General features: G+C 36.1%; 1 protein-coding gene across 1 annotated transcript in view; it reads right to left on the bottom strand.

Annotated features, from left to right (window-relative positions):
• Nucleotides 1–9,571, bottom strand: part of CPI1 (cyclopropyl isomerase) — a 73,169-nt gene extending 63,598 nt beyond the window's left edge. The window contains exons 1-4 of the mRNA XM_089993720.1: nucleotides 9,441–9,571; nucleotides 9,227–9,360; nucleotides 7,827–7,910; nucleotides 5,676–5,717 (exon numbers count right to left, since the gene is read on the bottom strand). Coding sequence (XP_089849846.1) covers nucleotides 5,676–5,717; nucleotides 7,827–7,910; nucleotides 9,227–9,360; nucleotides 9,441–9,444 — 264 coding nt within the window. The 5' untranslated portion in view covers nucleotides 9,445–9,571. The remainder of the gene's footprint in view (nucleotides 1–5,675; nucleotides 5,718–7,826; nucleotides 7,911–9,226; nucleotides 9,361–9,440) is intronic.
• Nucleotides 9,572–15,969: the final 6,398 nt, after the last annotated feature.

The following is a 15,969-nucleotide window of genomic DNA, read 5'->3' as shown; positions in this document are numbered from 1 at the left end:
TTAGCTTTTCCTTTTTCATACATCATATTGTAGAAGCTGTACAGGATCCTTTTTTTTATCCATGGCTTAATTTTATCTGAGACATTCATCAAATAAAACAAAAAAACTGAAATTCCTCTCTTTAACAAGCCATGGCTGCCCAAAGTTGCTCTCTCTGTGAGATTTTGAATGCAGACTTTTCAGGCATGTACTTCTTTGTTGGCCAAATTCTACAATCTATAGTAATTCCTGGAGAGTTGCAAAGAAGTTTAAAACTTTAACGAAAAGGAACAACTTAGAAGCATATTCACAAATATTGGTCTCGGCTATATCTCAGAAAGGCAATTTCCCATTATAATATAGGTTTAGTTGATAAAACTTGGTGCTTTAAAAAATATTAAAAATATAAAAATAGTAAAAATAAGTAAGAAAAATAACGTTTAGATAATAAAATACTCATATAATAAAAGAAATAAGTAAAACATATAAAAGAATTAAGAAAAATGTAGTTAAGATATAGAAAAAAAGTAAAAGATAACTCAATATCATGACATTATTGTGATAATATCGTGATATATATACACTTCTGAGATTTTCAAAATATCATGATATTTTGCCTTTAATATTGTTTTATGAATTTACAGCTATGTTATCGCTATATTTTCAGAATATCATCTATATTTGTGACTATGCTTAGAAAAATTCTAACACATGTAGATTTGTATTCTAAGAAACAAGTATATCTGTCAAGAAAAACTCACTGGACCTGACCTTACCGATGCAATAGCACCAGTGCTGCTGCAAATTGCCTAGAAACTGAACCTCAGAAAGCCAGTAGCAATCATTGTGTTTGTAGCCAAACAGGAGTCAAAACTCCTAGTTGCAGATAATGTTTGCTCAAATACCCAAAAAATACAATTATTTTCTGAAACAACTAATATCAATCACATTTGTTGAGGAACCACCTTTCTGAAACACCCTACATCTCCCATTGCTTGTAGAATTTATGTGGAAATCATTTTGTTTTTATCAACCTATTGGATTGCACTGTGTGCTGAAACGTTCTGGGTTCCTGCTACCTTTCAATCTGGGTGAGAAAAAATTGAAAATTCGTGCTAAAATTTTCATAGCTTACCATCTTTCGATCGGATGTCTCATCCTATTTGACTTTCTCACAGGCTCAAGTTGACTCCCTTGATCTGATTGTGGTTGTTGATTACTCGGCGTTGACTGTTGTTGACCTTTGTTGTGCCTTGTGTAGACACCTTTAAATTTTCTTGAGTTTATTTGTACATTGTCACGATCATCTTTTATGTTCACCTCAGGGGCATCATTCTCTAATTCATTATCATGAACTTGGTCAGAATTATAATTCGGTTGTTGCATTTCATTATTCATTGCTGAAAATAAACCATCGTCCAACCAAGGCTAATATACTTCAACATTATTCTTGTCCTGTAAAACATGATTGTTGCACATATCATTAGAAAAATTACACTCATCAAATATAACACTTCTAGAGATTTTGATATTTCATGACTTAGGATCGTAACATCTATAACCCTTGTAGTCATCAGCATATCCAACAAAGCGACAGATACAAGCCTTGTCCTGAAATTTGCTTCTCAGTTGCTTGTCCACATGAACATAGCATACACAACCAAATGCCCTTAACTCATCATAATTTGGATGCTTCTCAAATAACACGAAGGAGAACTATTTTGCAAGAGTTTCATGGGAAATCGGTTTATGATATGAATGAAATGCCTCGGTCCACAGTTTTATGAAAATCTTACTTGCATGTATCATGGACAACACACTCTCTACAATAAGGTGATGCTTTCTTTCGGTAATGCCATTTTGTTGAGGTGTCTGCAGGCGTGAAACTCTTCACTTAATCCCATTATTCCGTAAAAAATCAATAAATTCCTTCAATGAGTATTCACCACCACCATCACACTGAAAATTTAGAATGCTCAAGGAAAATTGGATACGAACATAAGCACAAAACTTTTTAAACACATCAAGTACTTAAGATTTATGTTTCAAGAAGAATATCCAAGTCTAATGAGAATAATCATCGACTATGTCACATAGGTGTGGGTGCGGATACGGGTGTGAATGCGGCGATGCGGCACTTTAAAAAAGCTTGGGTGCGGGGAGGGTATATATATATATATATATATATATATATATATATATATATATATATATATATATATATATATATATATATATATATATAATTTTTAACAGCTTTGAGTTAACACTAATAAAATAGAAACAATTATCATATCATCAATTCATCATTTAAAAATTCATATAATAAATCAAATTAACAATCTACAATTGTCATTTCTCATCAATAAAAACTAACACCGCATAGGTGCGAAGGTAAGGATATATATATATATATATATATATATATAATAAAACTAGACTTGGTTAGGGTTAACTTAATCTACTTTTGGGCAGAAATTGACCTCAATGTGGTTGACTTCACCTGACACAAAGGAAGTTGTGTCCAAGTGTCACACTTGCATGGGTGCGGGTGCGACGCGAGTGTGGTTCCCTATCAGAAGAATCTGTGTTATATAGATCATCGATAAATGAAACATAATATTTACTACCAGAGAAAGAGACAAGTGGGGATGGCCCCCTGACATCATAATGGATAATTTCAAAAGGTCTCGAAGCCCTTTTATTATATGAATTGAATGGAAGTACATGACTTTTGCAAAGTTGACAACTAGGACATAAACTATCACTAGACTCTTGATCCAAAACATATTTAGGCAACATTTTATTTGAAACTAATCTCTTAATAAAAACTTGACCACAATAACCTAACCTACTATGTCAAACATTTGATGGACCAAACTCTAAAATACTGAAGACACACGCAGAGGACTCGGGCTTCGAATGACTATCCAATTTAGCTCGGCATTCAAGGGATCTTCTCTGAAAACGTACATGTTGATGCAGCTTTCTCCTTCAGTGAATGTCTTCCTCGTTTGAAGATCCTTTATATACACAAAAAATGGAGTAAACTTAATGTAAGAATTGGTATCATCAACATGTTTAGAAACATAGACTATATTTTTTTTATGTTGGGAGAACGCAGTACATTGGATAAGTGAATGGGACAAGATTTAAATGGAGAAATAAGGATATTCCCAGAATGTGTGATGGGGTGACATTTACCATCTTTAGTAATAATATTACTTTTACTAGAATAAGGAATTAATCTAGAGAATTTACACGCACCACCTGTGACATGATTTGTAGCCCTTGAATCAACATACCAAACACCTTGATCATTTTGTTTAAAACTCAGCCCAGAAAATGCAGGCAAAAGGAGTTCCTTGTTAGGGTTATTATGTTGTTGATCACTAAACAGAGGTTTACCTTGAACTTCAGGATTATACCTTGGGTCATCCTTGAACCAGCATTTTGCCTTTACATGACCCTTCTTTTTGCAGATATAGCATATAGGAATATTATTAGAGTTACCTAGGAAGTATTTCACATCCTCCATGATAAAAAAAACTTTACCATATCTACGATTCAAAAATGTTCCTCTAATCAACACTTCATGTGAATCTGTTTCACCCTTTCCTATGTCAGACATTCCCTTCAATGACATCTCATAACTAAGGAGCTTGGCCTTCAGATCATCAAAACTACAAACAGTCCCAGTGTACTGCAAAGCTGTGGACAGCACATGAAACTTGGGTACCAAACCAACTAGAGCTTACTGAATTTTGTCTTTATCAGAAACTTCGCATCCAATCAATGCTAACTGATCTATGATGGATTTAATTTTGTTGAAGTACTCTGTAATAGACATGGATGCTTCCCTTTGCAACATCTGAAATTCTCTTTTCAGGTAAATGACCTTAGCCTCTGAAATTTGAGAATAAGTATGCATCAACGTGTTCCATAATACCATGGCACTGCAGTCATCTGGAATCCTTACTAATACTTCCTGAGACAAAGTGAAAGTAATGTATGCTATGAAAGTCTGATCCTCATTCATCCAGTTGATATAATCTAGATTGCAAACTATTCTGGTTGCGATGATAGCCCCTTTGTCATCGTTAACTTCGTGCACAAGAAACTCTGGTGGAGCAGCCACTGTTCCATCTAGGCGACCAACAAGATCCTAGCTCCTAATAAAAGGAATGATTTGCCTCTTCCAAGTAAGAAAGTTGAAATTGTTCAATTTCTCAGAGATCAACTGATTGAGAAAATGGGCAAAGATGGACCCTTGAGAAGAATTTGAATCCATCAAAGATAATTGAGAAAAGCCAATATCACACGGTAAACAATGGAGTAAAATAAACCAGAAAACGATAATGATAAAAGACAATATCACACAATAAACCACAGAGTAAAACAAGCTAGAAAACGATAATTGTTTTTTTTTTTGCAGATCAGGTTAAAACGGAACCCAACGATTACCAGTTATCAGCAAAAATATTTTTAGCAAACCCACGTATCAACATCAATCTTGGGTTGCTATGGCACCACAAATATATATCAAAAATATCATATGATATATAAAAGAACAGATTCAATCAAGCAAGCAAGAGATCAATCAGAAAAATGAGGAAGAAAACAAGAAAAAAAGGATAGGAGAAAAGATTGAATGATCTTTGTCGATAAAGGATAAGAAACACATTTTGAGAAAGAAACGTGAGCCAAGAGTTTTTAAGAAAAAAAAACGCAAGCAAGCTTTATGGGAATCAAGATTAATAATATGAATCAGAATAATAGAGAAGAAAGGAATGCAGATTTGAAGAAAAGAGGTTGGTTTGAAGAAAACGTGAGGAAGAAGAAGGGATGAGAGGGAATAGGAATAGATGATTACCTGGAGGGAGAAAAATCAGATCTTGAAGGTTACAAAGACCCACCAGTTCTGATCCAGATCATAGCTCTGATACCATGTTAGATTTAGGATTTTTGAATTTTCTGCAGGAAGAGAGAGAAGACAGAAACGTGTAGGGGCTGAATATGCACAATTCCCAATCTAGGAAATTGTGCCTCTTGCTATTCCTTTTATATCAACATCTACATTGAGTTGCATACCAGAAATACACTCTCCATTGAGTTGCATACCAGAAATACACCCCTGTTTACATATAATACAAAAGAATACTAATGAGGGTCATTTAAGACAAAAGAAAATATAAAACAGCATTGATAACATGGACCCTAGATCCTAACGCAGATCCGACCCATGCTAATAATAGGGGTCATTGGTGCCTTTGTAATTCCATGCATTCTTGTGCATTTTATGATTAATAAAATTAATTATTTTAAGTGTGTGTGTGTATGTTTGTGTTCTCTTTGTTTTTTTGTGGTGCGTTTAGTGGCCTATGTAAGTGAGTCCTTAGTGGCTTGAGTGTGTGCCTTTGTGGCTTGTGATTGTGCCCTTAGTGGCCTGAGCATCTACTCATCCTTGGAGGATATTTCATTACAAGATCATCATATGATGGAAGAACTTCACATAAACCCAAATCTTAGTTCCTTTATCCATGCTTTGAACTCGTGGGGGGAAATCGATGAACACTAGCTTCCTTTTTAACAAGATTCAATTGCAGAAGTCACCTTGATAATTGCAGTTTGTCAACATGATCATGGTCATGGTCATGGTCATGTTCTCTAACAGTTTAGCAGGAAAAGACACTGACCTTTACCCAGTACCGGTCCTTCCAACGTTTGCCACCATCTTCCTGCAACAAGCATCCTGAAGTTATTTTTTCACAAAACTCCAAATTCAATTATTTAAAAACATAAAACTCAACTTTTATAAAACTTCTAAAATTAGCCAAACCCAATTGAAAGATGTTCCTGATAAACATAGACATTTCTTTTGGTAGCAGACACTACAAAGCCAACAACAAATTAACCAACAGCTGACCACATTGCCCACAGAGTGCGACTGATGCATGTGAAAACTAGATTCCTGTGTTGAACTTGACACTTGGAATTTTGGCAACAATATGATACATTTGAAACAATAAAAAGGCATCTTTCCCTTTTCCCATCAGCTACACAATGAAACTGAGTGATCATCCCCCAGTAAAATTTGGACTCCGACCAATAACACGGGAACTCATACTTTACATGAATACCATCACTTAATCATGTCATCTTCACAATTCCACTAGTGATAATTCAGATTCAGTAGTCACACGCATAGACCCCAATTAGATAAATGGATGGATTCACGAGGAGAACTCTGAAAGCTTATTTAGATTTAATTGTTGTTTTATTCTTCTTCCAAGAATGTGTCATTGCATTTCCTTCCTTTCTTTCGAGGGTGGCCTCATCCCCCAAGGAAGAGCTGCAACATGCATTCCGATATTTAAAGCAGTAAATGGATGGAACCTATCTGACAGGTGAAAGGAAATAGAGCCCATTTCAAGGTGCTGGCCTAACACTCAATCTATTTGTCCAAATGAGGAAATAATATTCCAGAAAACACTGGCAAAGTAAGTCAAGCCAGAGCTTTGGTTATAAATACAAGCTCAGCCTTGACAATTGTGGTGCAACAAGACCAAATGGGCCCAGGCCACTGTGATTGATTTCTAGCTGAACCAAGGACTACAGTGTATGCTACGGAGGTTTTAATTTTCATGCTTATGGTAAATAGAAGCAGCTTGGTCAAAGCCTTTGATACGATCATGTCTAACATACTGTAAAGCTCATTTTGCAAAGAATTATTTAGCCATTTAGACTTCTAAAATTTCTCCAGATTGCTACGTGATTTTGGTTGTTTTGAAATCCACATACTTGAGTATTGATATCAGGTGATCACCCACGATACACTTCGGCAGCCATTGCTACAACCATGACTAGGGCTCTGTATTCCATATCTGTCAACCTTGTTATGTGAAGAATTATTAGCCTTCTACAACTTGTCTAGAAAACTGTGCATTTTGGGTGTTTTGAACTCCATGTATCTGAGATGAATATCAGGTGACTGCCCACAATACACTAGTGAGTCCAAATTGGTGTTCACAAAATTGAAGCTTTTCAAACAAACAATGAGGTGCTACATTGGATCAATTATTTGTTTAATTACAATTGATATCATAACTTCCTAACTAGTAGCTGTCATTGCCATTCTCTGAAGTATAGTTGGCAAACTCGTGAATTGAATCCGGATCGCCTAAATCTTGAGCGAGTCAGCAGGTTGACTCGGTAACTCATACGAGTTAGGACTATGCATTTTTTTGTGTTATGGAAAAAATCAAACTCCAAATTGTATAATCACTAAATTTAGCACATGACATCAATGACTAAGTTATATAAGTATTCAACTATACATAATTGTTGATATTTTTTATTTTAAAATATATGATTCAATATAAAAATTATCTTTTATGAGAATTATGCATTAAAACCATAAAATGCATGACGAAAGATACATAAGAGGTATGTGGATCGGTGGTCCGGAATCGGTGACCCAGTTGGGATTCGATCCGGGTCAACTGGGGTGATTCTCCCGAGTCAACTCACCGGGTTTGCCAACTATGCTCTGAAGAAACATCATTTTCAGAACTTGTGCCTCATGGAAACTCAATACTGACCAAAATACTTGGATCAACTGTCCTAGAACACAAAAATCAATGCCAAATACACTGATAGTTACCGGTCTCTGAGTCTACATCATTTCATCATTGAGGGTTGAACGTATTGTAGTACAATCTCATGAGAAATAGCTTATAATGCCCATCAATAAGAAAGGTTGCTGATGAATCATAAAACAATGCACAAAACAAGATGAATAATAAAACAGAATGCCAACTACAAAAAGGAGGTGGTCAAGGAGATACCTTTCCAACTAGAATCACTGGTATAAGAAAAGAAGGAACCGCAGAAACCAATGACAGAAGCAGGTACTCCAACTCTGAAAATCTCTACAAATCAACAAAGCAAAATAACAAAATTACCTTTTTGGCTTCAAGTAAACTCTCTAGCTACATACTTTTTCTAAAAGAAACAAATATCCAAAATTCCAGAGGATTCATGTTCATTTCAACACGCATGAAACAAAATATACTACCACATTATGTCATTACATTTATGCATAAAAATGTGTAAACAGGATATGAGAGAGAGGGAGAGAAATCCAAACATATGAAACACTCAGCAACCCATTCTTCTCTAACCACCTCATTTAAATACAAAATTAAAAAGAGAGAAAAAAAAAACTGCCCCGCTTTGCATCCTATTACATATACAACGACAACAAGCACCAAAATTGGAGATCCTGTCTGTCAGTATTCAAACAGAGAATTAGTGTCAAATTAGGTTCAGGGACATCCACTGCATTCTGGTTGGACTCATGGACCACCGTGGGGCCACTACCAGACTTCTTCCCCAACCTATTATCTATTGCCTTACAGCAACACAGCTCTGTTGCGCACTACCGGCAGCCTTCCTCCGGCTGGAACATCAGATTTAGGCGCAGATTAAGGGAGCTGGAAGTGACTGAACTGGAACGTCTTCATACTCTACTGTTCACCCAAAGATTTTCGTAGGAGGAAGACAAGCTTATATAGTTGCCTGAAAAAAATGGAGTCTTCACAGTCAAGTCGTGACAGCCTATGGGGGTTGAGTCACTCCCAAAGCACATACTTTGGGCCCTCCACGAGAGCCAAAGCATTCTTGTATGGTGGTACCTATGGAAAGAACGTAATAGGCGCGTCTTCAAGGAAGATCCGTACTCCACCTCTGCCTTACATATGCAGTCACAGAGTGACGTACACACCTGGGAAGGGATTCGATTACCACTCATGGATCGGCATATCTAGCCTCACGGATCCCACGTCTGGTTAACCTACTCTTTATCTTGGTGCTTGTTCCCTACAATGTGATGTATTTTTTTTGCTATTTGTTGTAGTTTGCCTTCTGTGCTGAATGACGCCTTGTCATTCAGATTTTCTAATTTTAATGAACACTTCTCTTACTCTTCAAACAACCACCATTAAATACATCAACCTTCCCACTACTTCAATGATTCTCCATAACTCAAAAGCCATTACAACACCCAACAAACCAATGCCAATGCCACAAAGTTAATCAAACCCACACACCACATGTAATCAATCCCAACAACATTGAAAGCACACACAGACATCAATAATAACAAAAAAAAAGGAATGACAACCAACTAAAATTAAAACAAGCAAGCATACAAAATGGTCCAGAGAAGTAGGGAGCATTCGCCCACCTCGTAAAGCCGGTAAGGAACGACGATGCCGATGCAGAGGGTGAGCCAGAAAGGCGTGTAGAGAAGGAAGAACATCTCCCCCCATCTCTTGCTGGGCGTAGGAGCAAGCCATGGGCTGCATTCCTCATCCGCACCTGATGAAGCAAAACATAACTCAGCACACCCAGAAACGAAAACCCACCAAAAGCGGATCTACAATCCAAATATTACCCACCCATCTCTGCCTTTTGCTCTCCCGAATCCTGGGTTGAGTTGAAGCTGCAGTGATGGCAATGCACTAGAGAGAGAGAGAGAGAGAGGCGTGTGGACGACGTGACAGGTTCAGCTGAGTCACAAATCACAAATTGAATTATCTAGGAAGGACCATCACTTTGGTTTTTGTCTTGGCTTTTTTCACTTCCACTTCCACGATGGTGGGCTTCCGCTTCACGGATCGGATTTCAGATCTCTTGACCCGATTCGAAAGTTTAGGTAGATCCGTTTATAGCGAGCGAGCGAGCGGGGAGTCTCTTATCTCTAATTATTTGTGAAGCTATCACACAAACCATCTTTAAAAATCTCTTGCTACCCGTCGAAAAATAAATAAATAAATCTCTTCAACCTTATTCTTCGTATTGGAATGATCTAATTAATGTTAAAAGAATTGTATTTTTTAAATCATATTTTATATAAAACTTACAGACTTAAAAAAATTATTTAAATAAAAAAAAAACAGATGTGCCGCAGCATCTACTTTTTTGTCTTATTTTGTGCTCGGTCTGTGCTGCCCTGCCCTGTAGGCTTTATGCATTTACTCACTTTCTTCAAATATGGCTTCTTGCTTCACGTGAGACGTCATTTCGTACACCCGTTTGGTAGCTGTCAATCGTGACTCGTGCAGCCTTTTGACAGGCTATACTGAATTTTTTATTTAGTTGGTCGAATTTAGATTTGGATTTGATAAAAAAAATTGAAATTGGATCCAGCTTGCAGCTTAAACTGATCTTTTTTTAACCTGTTTCCTTTTCTTTTTTTTTATAACAAGACAAAACCACCTCAAAACACAAAGCTTATTTCCGTACAAGTGGGAGGGTCTGCTTGCCCACTGATAAATGGGAGGGTGTTGCGTGTTCTCCCCCGATTGAGCGCTACGTTAAGCACATGGGGGCTCCTGTTTTATCAGAATTATGTGTGATTGCAATGCAAAGACTTAAAAGTACTCTTTCCTGTCATTTTGGGCATGAAACGATGGTTTGGAAAAATGACAAAAATATCTTTTATTAAAAAAAAAATGATTATTTGAAAAAAAAAAAACAAAAATGCTTTTTATCCAAAAAAAACAGAATGATGTTAACTCTTTAAAGTTCAAACATTTCGTTTTTGCTCTAAACAGTAAACTTTTACACTATATGCTCTAACAGAAGCTTTCTTTGACAACGCACATTTACAGTCCTTTGCTTTTGTCGAAGTAGCCTTTGTTGTCATCTTGAATCTAAGTTCTCGCCTTGGTTTTTAGCTTGTGTTACAACACATTGTCGACTTCTCGTCCCTGCCTTGTGTTACAAAACATTCTCAGGTTCGCGATTGACTGATTTGGTCATTGGTGAGCATCATAGGGGCATTTGTCGGCCATCTCTTTTATAATATTCTCTTCTTTTTCGTTGTCGTTAGACAATATAGAAGAAAGCAATGACGCACAAACATTTCAACAAGTGTCATTAAGGCATCGTTAGTATCTTTTCATGTTATCATGCTATTGTTGAAGAATGTATGTCATCGTGAGTGTCATTAAAGCATTGTTTTGTTATTGGAGGTGGATCTTGTCTCTTCGACTGTTGGAAACTTAATAATATTTGTAAGACGCTGGGACCTGTTGACAAGAATGCTTGTTTACAGATGTGAGAAAGGGCATCTACCCCATCTGGTATCATCCATTCACTCAGTATATGCAATGTACTACAAATCGCGGTTGTAGTAACATACTATCAATTTGTGAGATATTATTTTCTTTGTTAATATCGATTTGTAAGCTATTATGCTGAATTTTTTTATCGATTTGTAATATATTTTGTGATATGTATATCGATTTGTAAGACATTATGTGTTTTGTAGTGTCAATTTATAAGCTATTATGTTGAATTGTCGTATCGATTTGTAATATAGTATGCGATATGTATATCGATTTATAAGATATTATGTATTTTCTTGTATCAATTTGTAAGATATATGTAGAAAGAATTTCAAAATGTGTCTGGAAAATACATTATTGTGTGCTTGCAGTGACGATTTCGTAATAAAATTGTTGCTTATTTAGCGATCTCTATTTAAATCGCTTCACAATGTCATAGATATAATTACATCGTTGTCACGTGAACCATTATCGTCAACACACATATACGACAAATCATTTCTTTTATTGGCATGGTAAATAACAACTTGATGCATAGTATAAGCAAATAACAAATCGTTGTTGCTTTTATACTATGATTCATTCAATCATTTCTTTGACTTGCTTAACATTATCGGTATCTGTTGTTATATGCATCTTGAATAAACCATAGTAAATGTATGCGTTGGCTAACGCAAATTGATATCTTGCTTATAACAGTGGTAAGCTTATCATCTGATTGTAATGAAGATGATCTATCTCAATCATTGGAAAGTTATGGAGAAGTGAACATCTCTAATAATGACGCACTTGAAGAAGTGAACATGTGCACTAATGATGCACATGATAAGAAGGGTGCAGGCATTGGATTCACTCTTGACTTGAATGTTCCAGCAGAAGAAATGCAATTCGATAATGAGGTAGACTATCGTGACAGTACACTTGATAAATGTGCAAGCACTAGGAATGTACATGATAGTACACTTGACTCTGTTTCCGTAGAAAAAATGCAGTTTAATAATGAGGATGTTGCATATAAATTTTACAATGATTATGCCTTAAAATTCGGCTTCAGTGTTAGAAGGTATTCTTTGTCAAAAAATGCACAGGGTGTCATGGTGAGAAAGATATATGTTTGTTCTAAGGAAGGTTGGAAGAAGTCAAGTGGAAATCCAATAAGGAGCAAGCTAGAATCATGATGTGGATGTCCAACGATAATGGTGTTAAGAAGATTTTCGAATGAGAAATATGTAGTTTGTACTATAATCAGTGATCATAACCATGATTTATCTGATTCATTTATGACTTCTATATTAAGGTCACGTCGTAAAGTAATTGAAGTTCATGCTGTAATTGCTAAAATAGCTTATAGCACCATCATTGCACCAAGGAAGACATACAATTTGTGCGCGCACATAGATGGTGGTCGCGAGAATGTCTTATTCACACCTATGGATCTAAGAAACCTCTTGAGAAGGAAGAGGACAAATAACATGAAGAATGAAGAAATATATTATTTGATTGATTACTTACAGAAGAAATCAAACATTGACCCTGGTTTCTTTAGTGCAATGCAACTGGATGAAGATGGATATGTTGTGAATATGTTCTGTGCAGATTCAAAGTCAAGTGTAGATTATGAATGCTTTAATGATATGCTTATTTTTTATACGACAGTGAAGATTAATACTGAACAGTGGCCATTTGCGCAGTTTGTCGGAGTGAACCATCACTCACAGAGTTGTATATTAGGCAGCGCTTTTTTATATAACCAGACCAAAGAAAGCTTTCAGTGGTTGTTCAGAATATTTACACAGACAATGAATGGGAAGCAACCAGAATCTGTACTTACAGATGGTGATCACACAATTGCGGCTGCAGTGTCTCATGTGTGGTCAGATGTAACGCCCCAAATTTTTAACTTGAAAATTTTGGAATACAAATTTTTTCTAAACAACAGCGGAAAAGCTTTATTAAATCCTTCTTCAAATTATTTGGGCGGGTTACAAGTAATAGCACAGACTCAAGGCATTTAAGTAAAATAAATTCTTGCATTGAAATACTACAAGTTATTATTTACAACTTAATGATTTATTACAAGTCATATTCCTCAGAACATCCGAAGAAGATATGGTCACATGGCACTGTCGTAGCGACGACCGCAATTGCTCGTCATTCAGTTTCCTGAAAAACATTAATTCAGAAAAGGTCAGACTACCACGTCTAAGTAAGAAGCAAAATATCCATATGAATGTGCACAGTGTCACGTGTACAAGTATATGTGCAACATGTTTAGATAGAACTAGTAACCATTTAACAAGTGATAAATATACAGGTCACCAAAGTCAAATATTTCATGATATATTCCATCAACGTCAAAGCACGATACATCACATGCATGAACCATATTTATATAAGCAATAACAACTTTTCAACTAATAAGGATGTACACCTGACTTAACTAAAGAATTAATGTAAAGTGTATATAAAGCACAAACATCAACGTTCAACACATCATTCATAAGTTATCACAATTTCCATGTAACGGAAAACTAATTTGAATCATGCTCTACAAGAGTCACAACTTAATCCAACAATTTCAACACCGAGCAGTATGCAACTACTTAAAGATCTTTCTTAATGCACTAACTTTATGTTTCATCTTGTTAATTACCCTGTGGGTACGCACAGGCATTCGACATCGTAGCGGACCGAGACCACAAGAGGGTCTATTATTTTATAACCCATGTGACTAGCCGTACGGATATCCAAAGTGGACGGTTCACGATCGAGAGAGTACTCCTCAATGGTTAGAACTAGAATTAGGATGCAACCTGTACTTCTGCAGAAGACTTGGATCTACCACCTAGGACGAATTGGTAGTCCTGGTCCCCTAACTTCGAGGACTGGGGACCGGGTGAGACGTCTTGCTCTCACAAAAACTAAAATGTCCCACGGAGTTTGTACCATCTACCCTCTCCAAGGTAGACCATGGGTCCAGTAACATACACCATCTTTCGGGTGTACTCAGAGCCCTGAGAAACCAGTAACATATACCGTTGTTAGGTATACCCAGTATCCCGAGAAACCAGTAACATATACCATATCAGGTATACCCAGAATCCCACACTTATATCATATGCATATTTCATATTTTGTTTATTTCTCGATGCGAGTCATTGCACCACAGGGGATTTCCAAAATCCCAACCCATACTCGGGGTGATCTCAATGTATACCCATTTCTTAACTTAGTGTGCAATAGGCACTAATACAGTTTTTTGTCGTTTCGGTGCGAACCCGAACCAAATACTTGTATATGCATCATCTTAGCTTTTGTTTTTGTGCTAGGGTATACATATCGTAGCCCACAGATGATGTTGCAACATGGCATAACCCAACTTTAATAATTCATAGGTGCTCGTATGGCACTTTTAGCTTTCTGCGAAGCTGTAAGCTCAGTTTTAAACTCTCACCTAATCATGGCATGTCAAGTGCTTTTATTTAGCTAGCTTTTGTAAACCAGCATATACAAATTGACACTAGACATGGAAATAATTGTTGGTTTGCCATTACCATAAAACCAAATTTTATCATAAGTGCCCACATGACACTACAAGAGTTTTGTATGTATAGTTTACATATTGTACCACCATACCACTGTAGATTTTCCTTAATTGAGAATTTATATCAAACATATGCATTTAACAATTGGCCACATATATAACCAATATGTACTAAGATTACATTAGTGAAATCTAATTCATTTGTCACAATCCTCAATACGTAACATTGTTAAGAGAATATTAATGTATGTGCATAGTAGAAAGTTTCAAATGTACACACATCTCACAAGTGAATATTATAGCATTTCCAGGTTCATAGTGGATTTTCATCTACTATAACGTAACTATCATAACCTTTTTATGACAAGGTTGAGTTCATAGCGGAGTCGCACATCCGTAAGTAAGACGTCCACATATGAAATAACTGGGACACGATTCTACTAGACTTTAGCATATACTACCACAACTTCCATATGTTACTAGCTTTAGATCTACCCGTGTGGCCCCTCACAATAAGGGTTTTAGGTACTTTGAAAGAGTCACTGAGACTCATACCTAAATCATTATATGTGTGTAACCCTTACTTTTAATCATAAAGAATATTAGAGCATTTTGATTACGACATAATCATCCATTCCTCGCATAAGAGAAACGTGATACAGGAAATATCCTTTTTTTTTCTATATGCTAAACTAAACTCACAACGTCATAGACAAAAACTATTTTTCATATATATATATATATATATATATATATATATATATATATATATAAGTTGAGATCTAAAATTTTTGGTTTACAAAGTTTACAATATATATCATTCATCATATGATAAAATACCCAAAACCAGTTCCTATACTTACTACAGAAACTGATGTTTCATGGCCATCATGTGTAAATTTCGGTGGTCCCAGTACTACCGTATAGTAGCAGCATCGGTAGGCTAAGCATACAACTCTCAGCCACACTCCGCTATCGGTCCAGGTTTGTCCCATGTTGAAGCGATGACCCACCCAGTTTCGTAGTAGCCTGCGTACTTGTAAGTCTAAATGATTTTCTTGTTGTCAGGCTGGGTTTGTGTTTATAATCGGTTTGCGTTATTTATTTTATTTTATTTTATTTTATTTTTTATGAATCTTGTTCGCAATTCAACCTTATTTGGATCCATTAAGATCCAATTGGATTCTAATTGGGTTTTCGAATCCATCCAGAATCCAAATCCGTTCATCGTACCCGAATCTAGATACTGGATCCAGTTGATCCAGTTTGGATTTCAAGATTCATTTGAATCAAATCTATATCATTTTATCG

This window comes from Nuphar pumila, chromosome 17 (genome assembly GCF_984573655.1).
Source record: "Nuphar pumila chromosome 17, dmNupPumi1.hap1.1, whole genome shotgun sequence".
In the NCBI taxonomy this organism is placed as follows: domain Eukaryota; kingdom Viridiplantae; phylum Streptophyta; class Magnoliopsida; order Nymphaeales; family Nymphaeaceae; genus Nuphar; species Nuphar pumila.
Note: the sequence above shows the minus strand (reverse complement) of the source record. Positions and strands in the feature narration are given on the sequence as shown.